The sequence below is a fragment of the Diceros bicornis genome, chromosome 10, assembly GCF_020826845.1.
Source record: "Diceros bicornis minor isolate mBicDic1 chromosome 10, mDicBic1.mat.cur, whole genome shotgun sequence".
NCBI classification, from domain to species: domain Eukaryota; kingdom Metazoa; phylum Chordata; class Mammalia; order Perissodactyla; family Rhinocerotidae; genus Diceros; species Diceros bicornis.
The window spans coordinates 36,407,407-36,428,246 of NC_080749.1; the positions used below are offsets into that span (position 1 = coordinate 36,407,407).

The window sequence follows — 20,840 nt, forward strand, 5'->3', positions numbered from 1 at the left end:
CTGGGGAGAACTTGCCCTCCAAAAAGATGGGGAAGGGACTGTGGCTATTCTCAAAAAGCAATACAAATCCTGGTTTCTAAGTACCCCTGCTGTCTTCTCAAACATTTTCTATGTTGGGCCTTTGTAGCCCTTAGTCTGTTTGAAATAACTCAGCAGCCAATATAATTCCCATTATTGAAATCATCCACAGAAATGTATTATTCTGGCTGAAAGCCAGCCTTCTTGGTGTTACATTCTTGGTGGTTTAGACAGCCACTATCTGCAGTCTCTGATCATCTTTTAAGATTTGTTTGGAAATAAGTATTCTAGAACCGGGAATTTAGGATGTCAAAATTCAACTCACTCACCAATATCAGACTAAGTCACACAGAATATTTGCCCTCTCTGCTATCTAATAACATTAATAATAATTTCTGCTCCCCAATATTTTTTGTCCTAAGCATTGTCCTAACATTGTGACTGTAATGCAGCAATTCAGTTGCCTGCATTAAAAAAAAAAAGAACCCCTGACTCCTAGACAACTTTAACACAGTGTTGTATCAGTCAACCAATTGATGACCTCAGATTGCTCTGGCAAAGCCCTCTGTGATGTCTTCCGTGTTTAAAACCCTTGGGCGCCTCTTGTCAGCCTTCCTCCAGTGTTCAAGTGTCATCTGCAAGGACTGTTGTCTGGTTGTCCTTGAGGGTACTGGGGTCTTGGTGGAATCTTAATTTCATTCTCTCTGACCTCTGTAGCTGTGAAAATTAAGAAGCCAATCAAGACGAAATTCAGAATGCCAGTTTTTAACTGGGTTGCCCTGAAGCCAAATCAGATCAATGGCACAGTCTTCAACGAAATTGATGACGAGCGGATTCTGGAGGTATCTTTCTCATTGGTTAGAAACAGGGGACCCTCTGTGCAGCATAGCCAAAATGGGTGCTCTGTTAACCTGGAAGTTTCAGCGGTGAAGTGCTAGTGTTTTAAGTGCCTTGATGTAAACAAGAAAGGAGTTTATTATATCAGAGAATAAAATTGCACACTATTTTGTAAGGTGGTTCTAAAACTGTTTAAAAAGTTGTGTTAAAGTAAATAGTTTTGAGCATCTGCAGTGTATGCCATAAAATATGTATCTGACACAATCCCTGCCCTTAATTTATAAAAGAGCATAAAAACCCTTTATTGAACTATAAGTGAATAAGGACTCAATAATCACACTCACTAACTGGTTTGATGGATAGTTTTAGTCTGTGATGACCACCCCTGCAAGGTAATTATTGAATGGCAATTGAATTGACTGGTCGGAATCCGTTGTCTATTCACATCTGTGTATGTAGCATAAGTCACGCACTAACAAACAGGAAAATAGAGCAAGCCATGGTCAAAGACAAGTATTGAGTAGAAAAAGTGAGTTCTTTGACACTTAAGAAACTGTCTGAATGGTGGCTTCCTGACTTAATTTTAAGTATAATCCAATTTGCCTATTTCATCTCTCTCTACCTCAGGATTTAAATGTGGATGAATTCGAGGAAATATTTAAGACAAAAGCCCAAGGTCCTGCCATTGATCTTTCTTCAAGCAAACAGAAAATAACACAGAAGGGATCAAACAAAGTGACGTTACTGGAAGCAAATAGGGCCAAAAATCTTGCCATAACTTTAAGGAAAGCTGGGAAGACCGCCGATGAGATATGTAAAGCTATTCATGTGTAAGTTCAGGGCATTCTGGAAAATTGTATCCTGGTAAATTTTAGGATAAAGATGAAAAAAAGTTAGGAATTGATAGATGACAGAAATATTTTGATAGTGGGGTAAGATTGAAGAAAAAGAGCCATTCTTGATATCCACACACGAGGGATTCCCTTTGTTACGTATGTGTGACTTTGGAGTTGAATAAAATGCTAACACTAAAGAAGTGGACCAGAAATTACTCTTGGGAATGCCGTATTAGAATGAGTAATTAATCGTTTTAGGAGAATCACAACTGGATTGTGACATCATTTATTATCTTGGTCTGCTCTCTCATACGGCCCTACAGCAACACTTACATAAAAGAAAAGTTGAACGGAGGATTGCAGATGCTAAGAAAAGGGAGAAAATGTCAGTTTTCTCTGGAGTATGTGAATTTTATCCAGATTTGTTGAATACAAATTTGGTGGTATTCATGGAATGATACAATTCAGTGCCAGATGCAAATATGATACAGATAACATATTTCAATTCATAAAAATAGGAATGCGATTTCTGTTGCTGTTAGTGCTTTCAGGACATTTTAAACACAGTTCTTTTTTTATCCTAGAACTGTGGAGAAGGCATTGGTTTTATTTACTTTTCTATTAGAAGACTCTTTCTACTTTTCTTGTGGTCATGGTAACTTTTAAATGTGATAAGGATGTTATTAGATGTTTTAGGAACTAATTTGTCATAAATTGGTATTTCATAAATTTTGATCAGAGATTCTTAGAGGAGTAAAGGACCTTGAGAAATCATTTATTCCAATTTCATGTCCTCAACCAGGGTCATAATCTAATAGTCTAGTGGCTCCTATAGTCTCTTCTGATTTCTGGTGTTGAAACCTGATATGCATTCTGGTATTTAATCTTGATATACCTTGTTTGTGATGATTAATAAATGTGATTCTATTATTTTGCTAAACAAAGACTGTCCAGAGAATAAAACAGAGGTTGTAGAAAATCCTTTGTTCCAACTGAGCATACATTGACAAGGACCTGGTATTCCTTATTTAAGCCAAAACATCCATATAGTATAGGCATGTGGATGCATTTTTTTCTAAAGAAGAAAGAAATAGCCCAGACTTTTGGTTTAATTGGAATATTCTACAGAGTTCACCAGATATTCTGTAATTGTGTGTATTCTATTAATTCCTTAATTAGCAGTACTTCACATGTCTGGAAAACCATGTTCTTGAACCACTTAACCATCAGATACTTCAGCCTTCCTTCTGCCTCTTCCTACTGTCATTTACTGCTGATTTCTAGAGGCTTACAGCTGTACTAGTGGCCTGAAAATTGAGCATGGTGATTGTGATGAGGGTCCGGTTTTTAAGAAGGACTGGTGAAGGTGCTTGGTGCGCAGTGAGGAGCCAGTGCCAAGGCGTGTCTCCAGAGTTCAGCTGTAGACATCAGCTGGACTAGATGGAGGCGTGCTTGAAAGAGTAGGGGGTTTTCTCTCTAATACTGACCTGTCCACATCTGTCTTCAGATTTGACTTGAAGACGTTGCCTGTAGATTTTGTAGAATGTTTGATGAGGTTCTTGCCAACTGAGAATGAAGTGAAAGTGCTTCGGCTCTATGAGCGGGAAAGGAAGCCCCTGGAGAACTTGTCTGATGAAGACCGGTTCATGATGCAGTTCAGTAAAATTGAGAGGCTCATGCAGAAGATGACCATCATGGCCTTCATTGGGAACTTTGCTGAAAGCATTCAGATGCTGACTCCTGTGAGTGGACCAGCTGTGGTGGGGCATGGGTCGGGGGTGGGGCAGAGTGGTCCAAAGAGATAGAGAATCTTTTTTTTTTTTTTCTTTTAAGTCTCTCCTAGAATTATACTTAGTGTCGTGGGCTCTAAGGACTTCTTCCCGGAACTTTCTACGTTGCATTTTTATTTTGGCCATCTTTTTAACATTGTGTATACCAAGTAAATTTGAAAATGGCAAATTTTCATATTCCATATTGCTATTCTCCCTAGAGTATGCCATTTTCTTTGTTTATAGATGTCGTCTGAATTTCAAAGGGCACTTCAATACAGAGTACAAGGAAAACCATTTTCTCAAACTTGGTTCTCTCCTGAACCAGTCCTCCGGCTGGGTTGGCAACACTGAAAATGTACCTTTCATTTCTAAAAACAATCCCATATCTTTGGCTTATCGGCTTTCATTGGAAGCATTAAATTTCCTATAGGAGTCTGCTTCCTTGGAAATTTGTTATAGTACACTGTGGTGATGTAGAAATAATTGCCAGCTATCTCCTGTGTGTTAATCTAGTTCCTTTCTGTTGACCTGGTGGAGACTTAGGAGTATCATAAACATAATGTCATAATTCTTGCCCAGTTCTATTTATAAATAAACTTTCATTAATTGCTTATTGTAGTAGCATGTCTGTTCAAAACATGTTCTGAGAACTTCTGGAGGGTGATTACATTCCTTTGCTGTTTTGTTGTGTTTTCATTCTTGGACAGCTCCATTGATGTAAAAATGTAAATTGTTATTATATAGTTAGAAGTGGTGGGCAGGGAATTGCGTTCTGCTAGAAGATGCTGTTGACGCCTGACCCTGAGTCTCATTAGTTACAGATTTTGTGATAAGCAAGTTCTGACGTTACTTCTTGTTTCAGATACTTTTAGAGAGGAGCTTGCTTCTAATAGTATGGTTACCTAAGACCTAACGGGACAACTTAAATTTGTTATGTTTAGGAAAAATAGAATCTCAGCATTAAGACTTTAAGGTCTAAATACAGGCCTCTTTTCTTCTGTGTTAATTTTTAGTTTCCAATTACAGTTTCCTGTTTTTAACATGTCTTGTTTTTCCCCCCTTCCTTCCTTTGACCGGAATCTAGCAACTGCACTCAATTATAGCGGCATCTGTCTCTATAAAATCATCGCAAAAACTCAAGAAAATTCTGGAGGCAAGTGAAGTTTTCCTCGTATACATGTATGGAACAGCCGACTTGTCAGCTGCGTTCCTCTGCCTGGGAATGCCTGGGATTCTCTCCTGATGGACTTGACTTTTCTCTCTTCTTTTGCAGATCATCTTGGCCCTTGGAAACTATATGAATAGCAGTAAACGTGGAGCAGTTTATGGATTTAAACTTCAGAGTTTAGATCTGGTAAGTGGACTAAAGGAAATACAAGAGCTGTATGAGGGACAAAACAGCTGGCAAAGATTAAGTCCTGGAGCAGAGAGAGTCTGCTCTTGAAAGTGAGGTGGGATGTTTTGATGAAGATTCTCTGCTGGTGGGAGGATCAATTGGTACAAACTTTCTGGAACACCATTTGGCAGCAAGCACTTAGAACCTTAAAAATACTCCTACTCTTTGACCCAGTATTTCCATTTCTAGGAATCTTTCCTTAGGAGTCTGAATTACAGGTGCTGTACTTTATATTGTTGCTAATTATTTGCAATTATAAATAAAGATCCCACATTTCGGGAAATGATTAAATATTCTATAACAATAGTTGTTACGGTGAACTATTCTTCAACTGTTAAAATATTCCTGAAGAGTTCTCAAAGAAATAGATAATTTTGTGTTTAGAAAAGAAAGCAGGGTATACATTGCATGTACAGTTTGATTTGAGGTAGGTAAAATCTGTAGGAAAAAATGGAATGGAAGTAGGTTAGGATATTAACAAAGAGGTTAGATGGAATTGGAATTTTTTGGAACTGCTTCTTTATACTTTTCTGTATTTTCTAAAAATTTTTGCTTTTTTCCTGGATGGAAAAGGGTGCTCTGCTTTTCAGGGTCACCTGACTTATATGATCAGGACTAGATAAAATCCTCCACGGAACCCTCTCCCCCTGGCTGTACGGGGCTGATGTGGCTTCCCCGTGAGAGGGCTGGGCGGTGGGTTGAGTCCCCAGCCCGGGGGAGACATGGTTGTTTGATAGGGAGAGTCCATGTAGTCACAGTTCTGGTCCCTAGAAGGCATGGTCTGTTAAACACATCTGCTCGGGTCATCAGAGGCTGGGGAATAAGAGAGGAGCGAGCTGAATGAGAGGACTGCAGTGGAGGAGCCCTGCTGTGTGGGGAGTACCTGCACACACCTGCCAGCTCCACACACACTCCTACTCTGGTCCTCCACTTTGGAGAGCACTGAAACTGGATTCTTCCTGCCTTTAAGCCAGGGGAGGTGATGTAGCAGAGCTGGGGAGGGGGAGTTCACGTGAGGACAGACGTGTGAACAGTTCTAGGTGCTTAGAGTCTGCCCTAAAGAGTAGCATAGACGATGGTTAGGAAGTCCTCTCGTCATTTAAAAATTGGTGGGCTGGTTCACCAAAGAACAACTCCAGTCTTGACTCTCCAGTGGAAATCTTCTTTGTCCGCTTTGGGGCACCGGTACTTGGTTATTCACTGTGAGTGGGAGAGTGTCAACTGCGGTAACTCTCCCATCATCTTTCACTCTAACCCACGTTCCCTTTTGTTTTCAGCTCTTAGACACAAAGTCAACAGACCGAAAGCAGACACTGTTGCACTATATATCAAATGTCGTAAAGGAAAAATATCACCAAGTGTCCCTGTTTTATAATGAGCTTCATTATGTGGAGAAGGCTGCTGCAGGTACATGATTTCAGCTCCTCATGTTACTCTGGGGTATTGAAGGCCTTTAATCATGGGGGAACCATTCCTTGCTTGAGCGAACACTCTTCAGAACCCCTTTAAAAAGGCTAAACCGTTAGAAGCTCTGAGCTGGAACACGTCATCTATGGTCTTGCCTCCTCTTGGGAGCAGTAACAAATGTGGATATGCAGGTGACCTCTCAGTGTCTCTCTGTGAAGGTCCAGGTCTCTTGTGTACCTTCCTTCTTCCATTCACTGCCCTTTTTACTCTATTGCTGTCATTTGAAATACGAGAATGAGAATCACCCCCCAACAGACACTTTAGTTTGATTTTGCCTTTAGCCTAAGTACAAGTTAAATTATCAGTATGTCTTGATTGTTGCTTTGCTTTGATGGTTATGCACTTTCTCATTTCTATCATCAGTGATTCTGAGATAGTTGGGCTGTATTAGGTAATAGTATCGCTATGTTATAGATGAGAAAACTGACATTTTTAGAGGTTAAATGTCTTGCCTGATGTCACGTGGGTAGAAAGTGATAGAAACAGGACTAGAACCCAGGTTGTCTTCTCATATAGTGTGTTGTCCAATATACCATGTCCTCTCAAAAGAATATTAGGCTAGAAAAAGGAAGAAGAGGCAGATTGACCTCAGAGTTGGTTACAGGCCATAATTCTCAAATTGCAATCTTGAACCATGAGCAGCCAAGGTGTTTTATTATAAATTCAGATTCCCAAGGCCTACCCCAGACTTACCAAATCAAAGCTTTGATGGCAAGGCCTTCTCTGACTTCCTCAGACAGAGTAAATGGCTGCTGCTCGTCTGTTCTCACTCAAGAGCACTCTGTACTGCCCTCCCATATGAGACTTAGCAGATTTTATTATAGCGATTTCTAGTCCATTGCAACCTGTGCATTTAAGGGTATAATCAGGTTTTATTTATCTTTATAATTCCCTTAGCCTCCAGCAAATTGATGGTGGGAATAAATGAATGAGTGAATGAACAAATGAATGAGTGGATGAGCGAATGAACGAGCTGATGAGCGAATGAACGAGCGAATGAATGAGTGAATGAACAAATGAACGAGTGAATGAACAAATGAATGAGCGAATGAACAAATGAATGAGCAAATGAACAAATAAATGAGATGATGCACTGTTACTGTATGGATAGATGCTGCTGAGGCCCGAGTGGAGACTGAGGGGCAGTGGCAACAATCTTTTGTGAAGGACTATGCAGTGCAGGCTGTGACAGACCTACTGAGGGTATAGACCTGACTCGGGCTGTTAGCAGGATTTCTATTCTGGTGGAGTGATTTTCCTCCTTTTAAGTTACTCTTTGCCTAAATTAGGAGTTCTTTATTATCACAATTCTAATTAAGAAATAAGTTAAAAAATATTAAATTAAATTCTAATTCACACATTTTGTTTGGCCCAAATGGGATTCCCCAAAAGTGCCATGTGAAGAAAATCAGTAGGGGAAAATGGGGAGATTAAGGTCTTCTCTGGCTGTATTGTTTTCTGTGTTGGCTCTCGGGTGCCCAGGTGGGCTGACACGGATTCTTTATACCTTGACTCATTTATTCACTCATCCTTTGTTTATCCAGTGAACCTTTTTGAGTCCCTGCTGTGTACTTGGCACTTTCCTAAGCACTGAGGAGTCAAAGATGAATAAGACAGTGTGAGTCTAGTGAGGGGAGACATACTGTACTGTTCTGTAATTCATCCAGGTGCAGAGCTGAGTCAGGTAGTGGGGAGCCAGAGGTGGGGCCCAGACCTCCTGCAGGAGGCTGCAGGAGTGTACCTGCTCTGGGATGGTGGCCACACTGCAGATCAGAAGGTTCATGCAAATAAACGCTTCTGAAGCAGGGAAGGGTTGGTTATCAAAAAGTTGTCCAAGGTTGCTTTGGGTCCTAGTGGGCAAGACAACGAAAATTCCACAGGTAAAATGCTACCCCCTGCTGGGGAGCCACAGAAATGCAAAGAGTTAAAAGTGTTAGGTAGAGGGTAAGGTCTTGGTTCAGTCACAGTTAAGGAACCTCTGAACCTATAGGCCAACCAATAGGTTATCATCTTCTGTAAGAGAAATGGAATAGCTGGGACAAGCACAAAATTCGGAGCCCATGGTTGTTATCCAAACTTCACCTCTGCCACCTCCTGACTCTGTGACCTAGGGCAGGCCATGTCACCTCATTATGCTGCTTTTCCTCGTTGGCAAAATGGACTAAAGGTGCAAATGAATCAGTGCATATAAAGAACTTAGTGCGGTGCCTGATAGTGAGTACTTAGTAAATTATTCATGTTAAAGGAGCTCTGCACTGAAAGCTGGAAACTAGATCTAAGCCGCTTGAGTAACCCTAGGAATCCACCGAGACCTCGGCTTACAGGCCAGACTCACGGTGGTTTTGACCTTCACGGGGATGTTGCTTTCTCTACCTCAGTCTCCCTTGAGAATGTTTTACTGGACGTCAAGGAGCTCCAGAGGGGCATGGATTTGACCAAGAGGGAGTACACGATGCATGACCACAACACGCTGCTGAAGGAGTTCATCCTCAGCAATGAGGGGAGGCTGAGGAAGCTGCAGGATGATGCCAAGATCGCACAGGTACGTGTCGGTGCCCCTCGACGCCTCTGAAGAAGTGATGGGATCCCTTAAAGCCACCTGGGGCGCTGGCCCTGGCTTTGGGGGGAAATTGCCCTCTGTCTGCTGAGGGTAGATTTCTTAAGTAGCTAATGATTATTATGGGGGGGATCTTTCCAAATATTGTACCTGGAAGTGCCCCTGTCCTGCTCATGGTCTTCTAATTTGGGGTCTTGACCCTCTTCTCTAGAGGCCCTCCCTGCCCCTCCCTCTCACCTTCCCCTCCTAGGCTCCCGCTATGTGAGTCCTATATTCAGTTCAACCAACATGTGGCCTGTGCTCAGCAGAGCAGTGTTCCCAGTGTTGGTTTCTATAGGCACTGACCTCGACGTCTTAAACGACGCTGGGGGTCAGGTTCACACACTTGGAAAACAGCCAGAGCAGACTGCACGCCATCATAGATGGGAAGACAGAGTGCTGTGGGAACTCAGAAAGCAGATGTGGTGTAATGGCTCCCGTTTGAGGCTGGCTGTCCCCTGTCACAGACGAGTTCACGCAGAGACTTGAGTGTCCCTGAGGAGGGGGTGCTGTAAGGAGCGCTGAAGCAGCGAGTTGGGGTGTGGGATCTGAGCGTCTTCTAAGATCCCTTCTAACCTTGTTCTGCCGCGGCCTTAGGAAGCTCTTGAAGGGAATAGTTCCTCATTGGTGTGTGTGTGTGAAGGTGTGTAGAAGTGGCAGGAGGCCCCAGAGATGAACTCCTGTGTCGTGGGGCGCGTGGGAGCCGCTGCTTTGCTGCAGCCCTTCCCCTAGAGCGTCAAGTTCAAATGCTGCAGCTAATGAAATTCAAGAGAAATTTGCTTCTTCACAGGACGCCTTTGATGATGTAGTGAAATATTTTGGAGAAAACCCCAAGACGACACCACCCTCTGTCTTCTTTCCCGTCTTTGTCCGGTTCGTGAAAGCTTATAAGGTAGGCAGGAGCATGGTGTCCTCTAACGCCTCCCGTGGCGTTATTTCTCAAGTGGTTCCCTCTAGAGCTGTGTCTGAGTCCCTGCTGCGCTGCAAAGGCCTCCCCTGTTCCACTGGGCAGCATATCTGGGTGGTCAGTATGAGATAGCAGTCTCGGGCCCTGTGGAGGCTGAGTGCTCCTGGGCCCTCAGCCCCTGATGCTCCCTGTCTCTGCCCAGCCAGTCCTGGGGTTTGGCCCCAAAACAAGAGCTCTTGGCTGCCTCTTGGGGCACATGAGATGCTCCAAGACTTTGCTGCCCCATTGACGGTTCACCTCGCAGGCAGGGTGAAAGACTTAGAAAATCCAAGCCTCCCATGGAGTTGTTGAACAGGTTAAAAAGAGTGAGCCCTGGCCTGTGGCGAAGATGCTGTCACTGAGGTCAGGGAGAGTCTGCTTGTTAGTCTTGCTCAGGTTTTCAGGCCATCTAGACCAATATTTACCAGTGTGGACTGAAAGATGGCGCTAGGAAGGACTGTTGCTCTCTCTCTCCTTTTTTTTTTTTTTTTTCCCAATCTGGACCAATAATGGCCCTTCCTTTAAATGGGAGGCCCTCTTTGACATAATCCAGGACCGTGGTCTTGAAAAATCATGAGACCCAAAGAGGCATGTCAGAAGAATTTGTCCTTTGAGAAAGAATGACAAGGAGGGTGTTAGGAGATTTTAGCCCACCGAGGAGACATGCAGTCTATACTGTCTACATATAACATTGGTAATGTTGGTAGAAGGAGGAGGAGTGTGATTGTAGTGGGGAGGAGGGATGTGGCAGGGTTATCTACATTTTTGAGAAACAGGATATTGGAAATAGCGGGTCACTTCTCCAACACCACTAGAGGCTAATGGCTTTGCAGAACTGTCCTGGGACCTTTTACTGAAACTCAACAGGTTTCATCTTCTCTCAGCATAGCTTAGTGTAGCAGTCATGTCGCAAGCTGTTTTGCAGAAAGAAAGTGTCCTTAGTGGTGAGGATGAACACAAACACAGCGGAAGTCCGTGTGCAGGACACTGGGAGCTGTGGGCAATGAGAAGGTCACTGTCACCAGCTGCTGTTAACTGTGGTGCTCTGGGCTTCACTGGTTGGCAATGCTCATGTGCTGCAGAGATGGCTCAAAGTGGCTCTTGTTATGTGCTGTGACCACATTTCTTCACATAAAAAATTGTAAGTCTAAGGTCTAAAGGGAAAATACATGCTTTTTTTTTTTTCCTGAGGAAGATTAGCCCTGAGCTAACATCTGTGCGAGTCTTCCTCTATTTCGTATGTGGGGTGCTGCCACAGCATGGCTGAGTGTTGTAGGTCTGCGCCCGGGATCTGAAACCGCGAACCCGGGCCACTGAAGCAGAGCATGTGGAACTTAACCACTAGGCCATGGGGCCAGCCTCAAATACGTGCTATTTTTAAATTATATACTACAAGCTTGGAAGTGCCTCTGGTTGGTCTCAAAGCCCAGAGCTTCAGCAGGGATGTGCATAGAGCAGAGAAAAAAGAGAAGCTGCCCTTGGTGATCTGTGGGGTGTCACAGGTCATAGCCTGTCTAGCAGCGTGCTCCTTCCATGTTATCATTTCTCCCTGTCGTCCTGTTAGCTGGCTCCATGAGGTGCTTGTCTGGCAGTAATGTTTTACTTGCCGTAGGTATTACATAGTGAATAACCTCCCAGCCTGACAGTGACCTAGGGACTTAGTGGGCAGATGTTGGGGTTTTAGGATGTCATCCCTCCTTTCTCTTGCCAAGTTCAAACCAAATGAAACTTAAAAGCAACAGAGATCAAAATGTAAACTTTATTACTGATGAAAGCTGGATTGGAGGACATGGTGTGTGTCTGTGAGCTTACACTTCAGCCCCTTATCCATCAGTTCACAGCTAGACTATTAGAACTCTCTCTGGGGAGGCTGGGCCTCGAAAGAGAGAACGCCCAAGAGGGCTGAGCTGAGGTGAACCTGTTCGATTTCTTCTCCCAAATTGGTCAGACTAGTCCCCCTGCCTCCCTTGGGAAGGAGTAAGCTGTGGGGAGAGGGCCTAGGCATGTCACTCCACAGACGCCCCTGAAGGAACCAAGAGGCAAGAAGATGGCAGTTTTCCTCTAACGATGGGCAAAAGGAGAGGAACCTGAGATCCTGCTTTCAGAGAAGCTGCAGTAAGTGGACAGAATCTGGAAGCACCACAACGCACATGAAAATCACTGAGCAGAGCTGCCAAGAGGGTAGGTCCCCACCACATCTGTGGGACCGAGACTAAGAAACAGTGTGAGTGGATCATCAGGAAAGAACTTCTGGACGAGGTGAATTTCAACTACTAGGTTTTGAAGAGAGGTGATATTGACAGAGTGTGAAACCCCAGTTCGGAGTTAAATATAGTCATAAAGTTGAGCTTTTCTAAACCTTTCATTTACTCTAATTCCTGGATCACTAAGGATTCTCTAAGAATGACTTTTAAAAATTTTGTCTGTTACCATGTCCACTGACCTAATCTTTTGGTTCTTTTGATTTCACCCAGCAAGCAGAGGAGGAAAACGAGCTGAGGAAGAAGCAGGAACAAGCGCTCATGGAAAAACTCCTGGAGCAGGAAGCTCTGATGGAGCAGCAGGATCCAAAGGTGAGACGTGCCAGGCGGAGATGGCCCCCACGGGAGGGAGGCTGTGGGGGCTCCCCGGAGGCAAGCAGGGGAGACAGGCAGAAAGCCTGATTTGGACAGGATCCTTACCACTCCCTTGTAGAGCCTGGAAACTTGGCAAATGGACATTTGTCCACTCATTGCTTTGTTCAGCAGCCACTGGAAGGAGGCTAAGAGCATGTTGGTGTAGCATTTCCAAGTTTATAGAGATTGGGAACTTAAATCTCACTTGGATATACGTACAGAGAGGCCATACCAGGTAACCTAGTGATTGGACAGCTTAGTGTCCAGGATTGGCTTCATAGGTACGCCCTTGGTAGCTGGAGGGCTTCGCTAGGAGGAATGGGAGGGAACATTTCATGGAGGGAAACATCGTAGGTAAAGACCACACAGGCCGGCACGTCAAAGTATTCTTTATCATGATCCACTGCACCAGGGTTGAAGAAGTTGATGGTTATTACCAGCTGCCTCTTGTTGCCATAGGATCCAGCCTTCTCACTGCTGCCAGTTGGAGTTTTGTGTGTTGTTCTGTGAAAGTTTTTCTTCCCAGAAGCTGTCTGAGGTTTTCTCTGTTTGAGCAGAATGTTGGGATGGTGCTGTTTGTATTTTTGGCAGAGACTGCTTATCAGGAACATAATGCTCAGGCACATTTTGGATTTTCTCAAACCTCCAATGAGTGCTGGTCCCACTCATCTCTGCCATTCTTCTTTCTTCTCAGTCTCCTTCCCACAAATCAAAGAGGCAGCAGCAAGAGTTAATTGCGGAATTAAGAAGGCGACAAGTTAAAGATAACAGACATGTATATGAAGGAAAAGATGGTGCCATTGAAGATATTATCACAGGTAAAAGATACTTCCTCATTGTGGCCCCTGGAAATCCCATGGCCTCACCCATTCTGGGCCACTTGCAGATTCTGCTGCTGCTTTTTTCCGGGCTTTGCAAGTTCTTCAGTTGACTTTATTCAGTTCCAGAATTATGCAGAGACTCTATGCTAGCATTTCAAGATATTTATAGTAGACTGTATACTACGTATCAAAGAACCCCAACACTCTCCCTGAAAAATCTCTTTCTTATTTCTCAATATCATTAGAACCCTGTAGATTTCACCAGAGCTCCTTCTCCTAATGGTTTTCCATTGTCTTCGATTTTTACCGTGCTCCATTTTCTTCCTCGCAGCCACTCCTACCCACCTGCCTGATTAATAAATACTCTAGACCCCATTCAAGGGTCTGTACTAACCGCAGTCAGTGCAGGTTTTTCCAACAGGGCGCTGTAAAAGCCTCTTGACTCATTCAAAGGAAGTGAAGACAATAGGAAATCAGGAGCTGGTGCTTTCATTCGGATGGGCCAACAGGCCTCGAGCCCGGGATTGGGGAATGGTGGTTCTGTCGGCTAGGAATGGTGCCTAACCCAGCTTGGTTCTTCTCTGATTCAGTTGTAGCCTAATGCTTTCTGCTCGAACCAATTCTCCGGAGTTTCTGCATTCTCTGTTACAGAACAGGATAATAATTTCGGCCACTCTCTTATGGCAGCGGCTACAAGTGACTTTCCTTTGATGTCTGTTGCATATGAATACTGTTTATCAGCTCCCAAGATACTTACAACTTTTTATTGTGGGAAATTTAAAAATATGCAAAAGTATACGGAATAGTATGATGAGTTTGCCTGTACCCATCACCAATTTTCGATTCATGGCCAGTCTTGCTACTTTTCTGTTTCTACCAACTTCCCATTCCTCAACCTCTGGAATTATTTTGAAGCAAATCCAAGACATACAATTTCATTTGGAAATATTTCAGTATGTATCTTCAAAAAATAAGGACTCTTTAATAAAGCAAACAAACATACCCACAGTACCATTTTCACACACCTCCAAAACTAACAGTTCCTTAATATCAAATATCCAGTCATTATCCACATTTCCCCACTTGTCCTAATTTTTTAAAAATATAACTCTTAGACTTTTGACTTCTTGTTTCCTGTTATAGCTTAGTCAGCATTAGAAATAGGGAACCCAAACTGCCAAAACTACAAATTTTTTCACCAGTTCAGACCCAAGGAAATAAGTAAATAAATCACTAAAAAGGAAGTCAATAAAGAATTCCTTGCCCAGAGTAAAGCAGTGTAAGTCCTGAGTGGATAGGTAAGTGGTTAGTGAAAATGCTGGTCTCTGTATTCGGTGCACACACAGACTGTACATGTGTGCCTGCTGGTATCTCAGTGTTCATCCTGCAGTGGCTTGCAGATGGCCCCCAGATAAAGCCCCATTGGTAAGCACCTCTCCTTGCCTCCCCAACATTGAGGGAGAAGCTCTGCTCCGAGCGAGACTAGGAATAAATCTCTTTCTTGGGTAAGAACCTTCTAGCCTCAGTGCCCCAATAAGATTAACTTGTAGGTAGAGATAACTTGTAGGTAGAGAAGCATCCAGCCTTGCACGTTAAGAGCTTAGAGTTCATTTTTCATCACTTTGTTCTCCATCTCAATGACGCTTGGTTTGTAAAATGAGTGATATGTACAGTTTCCATTTGCCTGACCTAATCATTAATCTACCATTGGAGGCGAATGAATATCTGCTTATGGAACAGTTTTTATTCTCCTTGGAATATTTTCCATTTTCTGCCCTACCACCAAGCCCCAGATTGAGTAACTCTTTTAGACTTTATGAACTCACTTGGGTATATATTGCCTTCCCCTTTTCCTGCTCATCTCCCCGACCCCCTTCCCCAGGTGTGATTAACAAAGCGCTAACCACGTACTAATGCAGTAGATCTTGGCTTTTTACTCTCTTCTGTTTGTCTTGTTTGGCTGTCATTTTTGATGCAGTGTTGAAGACTGTGCCCTTTACTGCTCGCACCGCCAAGCGTGGCTCTCGATTTTTCTGCGAACCTGTACTCACTGAGGAATACCATTACTAAACTATTACTCTTTCTCACCTGATGCTCTTAAAAGGTTGCTACAGATTTTTTGACCTCTTACATCCCTCTGTATGTCTGTCAGGGCCACCCAGTGTGCTAGCATGGAATTGCCATTTCCACCATGTTATATTTTATGTTGTCTTCACGTTGCATGGTTTTGTATTTCAGTCATTACTGCTTACTTACTGAAACTTTCAGTACATCTAGGAGTCCACATGGCTGTGACGGTCTGGGTGTGTGTGAGCTAAATTAATAGAACTGCTTGCAGAAATTTTCAGAAAAAAGTAAATAGAACACTTCTTTGAGAATCAAGATTGGGACCAACTAGGTTGCTCATAACATTTTGGTGCTGCTATCTTTGAACACAGAATGATAGTCATTAATAACAATAACTACTCTGCCTACTGTTTATTGAGCACTTACTGTGTTCTAATAGGTTTACAGATATTAAACCAGCCTTCTTTTTGTACTCAGTTAACGTCCTTTGATAGTAAAATGAGCTGCTATACAAGTGCATAGGTATGCAGTGCTCTAAAGTTGCAAAATGATTTGCAGAAGGAACTGTGAACTACACACAGCTGTAAATTGGGCCTTTCTTAACTGTGTTATACAGTTCATAGCCATCATCCACAGTGTGATGGAGCTGATGGCGTGAGCTTGAACGAAGGGAACCCTTTTGATGTATAAGGTGATATAGGCAATCCATAGCTTTTTTTCCCTCTGAATGTCATGTTATGCCCAAGTTCAGCTCTCAGTAATTCCAAGTTGGAGCAAGGCTGCAAGGCAGGAAGTGAAAACAAAGGTTGAGGAGCTCCCCACTGTCTTACCTCATTCATACTTCTTCACTGGTGGCTCTGTTCCATGTCAAACCCAGGGTATTTCTTCTGTGATGAGATCATATCTGGACCTGCTTCTCTGGTTGGGATAGTGGCACCAGAAATACTAATAGTAAATGCATATTTTTGGAAAATGCCACTATTCTTAGAATTTAAAAAAATGATCAAATCTTCCCAAAAAGTAACTGCTTGGGCTTATTAGTTCCTGATGGCTGGATAAGGAACAAACTACTCTGCAGTGCGCAGTTGACTAGAAAAGAGACAAGGGAAGCACCTACTCTAATTGGAAATAGCCATTGTTTGACTCCCATGCTGAGATTGACATGGAACTGGGTACATGTTTATTTTGTGGCATTAACTCTTCTGTGAGTTGCACTTGTTATGTATGTTCCTCTGTCTCTGAAGATATCAAAGGACGTGGTGTGTTGTTGCCTGCTCTGCAGCATGCTTACCCACCAGTGCTTATTAACAAGGCTAGAAACTGTCATCTGCTTGGCTAATGTTGACTGTCAGTTTTGCTGCTGGACTGTTGTTCTGGAGCCAAACTTCAAAGCAGCTTGGATCTGGGTGGTCAGAGAGCTAGGTGGGAAGACACTCGCATCCTTTTCTTGTTTTATCTAATACCTATTGTAGTAATGGCCTCCCACTCTTCCTCTGTTGGCTAACATGCCCGGGAATGTTAAGCACTGAGTTGAAATGCTTTCCATTTTCATCCCATTTTTACTTAACCATCATTTTGTGTTTTTGTTTTTTTCTGTTTAGCTTTAAAGAAGAATAATATCACTAAATTTCCAAATGTTCACTCGAGGGTAAGGATTTCTTCTAGCACACCGGTGGTGGAGGATACACAGAGCTGGCAAGCATCACTTTTTACTTAGCTTCCTCCTCTTTCTGTATGCAGATCAATGGTTTCAATCTATGGCTGAGGGTAATACTGGTGAGAGTCTGACCAGGGAGAAGTCTTTGTACCTCACATTCCAAAGATGTGAGACTGAGCCTCTCTGTTGGACTCTTTCTGTCCTGCTTCCATGTTCTCAAATGTGACGGCTTGGGCAAGGGTATTTGCTGATGATTGTTCTTGCTTTGGGTGGCTAGGCTGTCATTCCCTTACCCCCTTCTTGGCCTTCAGGTTATTCGGTTAACCCCATTTTGATCTAAAGAAATTGAGAGCAAGTCCTGGCCAGAGAACATGATCCATAGCCTTTATAGAAGGATTAGGATCTTTTGAACTAATTGCTCAGAGGACTCAGGAATCACAGAGCTGCAGGACACTGCATATCCTTGGCCAAAAGTGAAATTCTGATCTTCCATTACCACTCTGGGCCAGGAAGCAAAGGGTCGAGAGGATTAGGGCATACAAAACTATTCTTTGCTGGAATTTAGAAGGAGTAGGGCAGAGTCAAAAATTCCAAGGAGTCATGAGCTGGTGGAGACTGTGCTGAACCTGAGAACATAGGTCTCAGCACTCACTCAGCTCCAGCTCGTTTTTGCCATGTAAGAGTTTGGGCCCAGTAGTGCCAGGTCCTCCAGTTTTCCAACAGAAGTCAGAAACCTTGGTTTTTATGTTAATTGCCAAGTGAAATATCGGGAAACTGTTAAAATAGAAGTTGGAGGCCAAACATTCCATGGGTCAGGTATGGCCCATCAGCCCCATTTTCAATCTACTGAGTAGGTGAAGAGAGAAAAAAGATTTTGTCTCGTTTAATTCTGTTATTTCTTTGTGTTTCCCTTTCTAAAGATAGAATTTTCCTAGCAGAAGTTAACAATACTAAGTTAATGAAAGGGAAATATATACTCATTGAACAAAACAAGGGGAAAAAGTACAAAGCCTGCTGTATTATTTTTTTCACTATGCCCTGACTCCATCAAAAGGAGGCTACCTGCTAGTTAGGTATTCATTAATACCTGCCTTATTCATTAAGAAAGCACGCTTTCATATTAAGAGTGCTTACATAAAACTCCTCGTTTACCCCACTTTATCCCTCTAGAACAATGCCTGCTTGAGCTGATATGCAGTGCTTGATTCATTCATTCGAGGCATTTTTTTTTAATGTTAGGCATTCTGCTGTGCATTCGCAATACAAATTGGAGAATGCAGGAAGGCCCATACTACTTCTTCACTCTAATGAAAAACAAAAAATATTGGGTGGCAGGAAAGAATGTTCAGGAATGGAGTATTATTTTGATTTAGTGATTACTTTTATTTAGTGGTTAATGGAGCATTATGTTTCTAATTCACAAAATAAATAACTGACCTCAGCTAATATTAATGGAATAAAAATAAGGGAACCGGTCTCTGCAAACTAAGCATAGTTTCCTTCCTTGATTAAAACCAGATAAGATGGGACAGGGTAGTTGGTTTTATTAGTTTTGCAGTTTAAAACTCATTGCAATTATTGTTGCTATTCAGGTTTCCAGAAAGAGGAAAAAAAAAAAAGCCACAGTATTTCTAATTGAAGAAACATTTCAAAACAAGACTTCAGCTAGACTCTCTGGCCAGTGACAGAAGCAATCTCTTCTTCTCCTATATATTTTTCTAAAAGTTCCAGAATCCCACCAGTATCATATCCTGTTTTGTTTGACTGTAAATATTGAGGGCAAAGTACATGTCTTTGGCTCAAATACTCAATGAGTTTGAAGGGCTCGTTAGCTGACTCTTCTACACAAGCTGCTTTGATTGGCTGCCAGCTGGCCTGTCTTGCTTAGACACATGATATTAAAGGTTGCAGTTCTCATTGGTGCTCTCCTCTTTACAGATCTTAGAAACCAACCATACAGACGAGCCGATGCGGTGAGGAGAAGTGTCAGGCGGCGCTTTGATGATCAGAACTTGCGTTCTGTTAATGGTGCCGAAATAACCATGTGAACCTGAGACCTGCCTGTATCAGTAGAGGGTGTGCGTGAATGAAACTGTCCACATGAACTTAATGTGCTACCATTTAACTGCAGCCTTGAACATAGATAAAATATTCTAAGGGCTCAGATTTAGCAAACACATAGGAATTTAAAAATGATGGGCTTTCCTTTCAACCTTTGTTAACAAGTGCCTAAAAGTGGAAGTATCTGCTCAGATTAATCAAAGCAATAGGATTTGATTTGATTAGGTATCTTTTTACACCAGTATGTTATTCAATTTTTTAACCAAAATGTAAATTTCATATTAAATTCATTACCTGCCATTGTGATTGTCCCATGATGGCCCACCCTGGTTTCCTGATAAATTGTAAATAACATGGATGCATCTGCTGTGGGCGTCCTTTGCTGAGATGTCTTTTAAGGAATTAATTTTGTGTTTCAGCCATACCCATCAACTTTGTATTTTTAAGGGCTTGCAACATGGAAGAAGGGCAAAAGTCACATGATAAACTCCTTCTGCCCATAACTAAGCCCTGGCAAAGTACAAACAGGATGCAATTGCAGTGGCACAGCAGAAGTCAACTCTTTGTCTCGTTTCACATTCTACCACTTCTGTGCTAGGGTACAATGCCCTGAGAGACATTCACCAGTTTGAATGCAAGGATATGATGGCATACACGTGTTGTTATAAGACTTATTTGCAGTACTGTGTTCTTCAGCTAGAGGCAGCTTTTAAAAAATAATGCAAATGTATTTATTAATTAGCACTAAAATTAACATCTCAGTAATCAGTATTAGGATTTCTGAGGACCATTATAGGTCAATCCTGAGAATATAAATCGGTGCCTTGCTAGCCAGGGAGAAGTTCACTAGCTCTATCAAGAAGCATTCAAGATTACTTCTGCTAGCATAGTGTTAGTAACCTGGCCTTATTCTCCTCTGACAATCGCAGGGTTTGTTTTGTTTTGCTCCTTCCTTTTGTAAATTGGGGAAGATATATTTGGCATCATATATCAAAGCTAAGAAGTTCTATTTCTTCAGATTACTTTATGGGGAATTGCAATTAAATTGCTGAAATATTCACATTGGGATTAAGTTTAAATGACATGTAATGGGACTAAACAGCCAATTAAGCCACCGTTGTTTTTCCTTCCTCTCTGGCAGGGCACTTGATCCATTCCAAAGTCAAAAACTGGACGGAAGCTAATTTGTACTTTTCATAATATACATTCTGCTTCTGGCTTACCTTCTTGGTACATTACATCAATATATTAATTGTAAAGTTTATTGTATAGTATTTAACCACTGAATTTATTTTATGTTGTGCTTATGTGAACTCCATGGTGAAGGTCCCATTTTCCTTGGATAATGTGTAGTTATATGATCTCTTTTTAAATGTACAGATATTTTGCTATAAAATTGGTGCAGTTTTTTATGGTTTTTACACTTCTCTTTAATTCCCACCTAAGCCTCTGGGTAATACTGTAAATATTGTTTAAAAATGCATCAGCCTATGCTATACAATCTGAATGTTATTTTAACTTATAGTTTTTTTTTAATATATATATTTAACTACAAGGACAGTTTAGGGATCAGTTACCACATTTCACTTTAGCATACCTATTTACAGAAAGATTACTTTTAAACTGCTACCTGCTAGCACATTTTCATAAATGTGTACTTGAAAAAGAACATGCCAAGATTTTCTTTCTGTTGACTCAACATTCATTTTGGCGAAAAAAGCAATTTGACCATGAGATATAAAACAAGCAGC

The 20,840-nt window shown here is 42.2% G+C and overlaps 1 protein-coding gene across 11 annotated transcripts in view; it reads left to right on the top strand.

Annotated features, from left to right (window-relative positions):
• Positions 1–20,840, top strand: part of FMNL2 (formin like 2) — a 398,204-nt gene extending 377,364 nt beyond the window's left edge. For 6 of the 11 annotated variants that reach the window (XM_058548973.1, XM_058548965.1, XM_058548976.1 and 3 more), the window contains 11 exons: positions 736–860; positions 1,483–1,685; positions 3,199–3,433; positions 4,548–4,616; positions 4,737–4,817; positions 6,137–6,266; positions 8,705–8,868; positions 9,713–9,814; positions 12,343–12,441; positions 13,178–13,301; positions 18,967–20,840. In XM_058548973.1, the coding sequence (XP_058404956.1) occupies positions 736–860; positions 1,483–1,685; positions 3,199–3,433; positions 4,548–4,616; positions 4,737–4,817; positions 6,137–6,266; positions 8,705–8,868; positions 9,713–9,814; positions 12,343–12,441; positions 13,178–13,301; positions 18,967–19,076 (1,442 nt within the window). In that variant the 3' untranslated portion in view covers positions 19,077–20,840. Of the gene's footprint in view, positions 1–735; positions 861–1,482; positions 1,686–3,198; positions 3,434–4,547; positions 4,617–4,736; positions 4,818–6,136; positions 6,267–8,704; positions 8,869–9,712; positions 9,815–12,342; positions 12,442–13,177; positions 13,302–15,282; positions 15,409–16,972; positions 17,067–18,966 lie in introns of all 11 variants that reach the window. The other 5 variants (XM_058548970.1, XM_058548971.1, XM_058548967.1 and 2 more) reach the window with 3 other exon arrangements.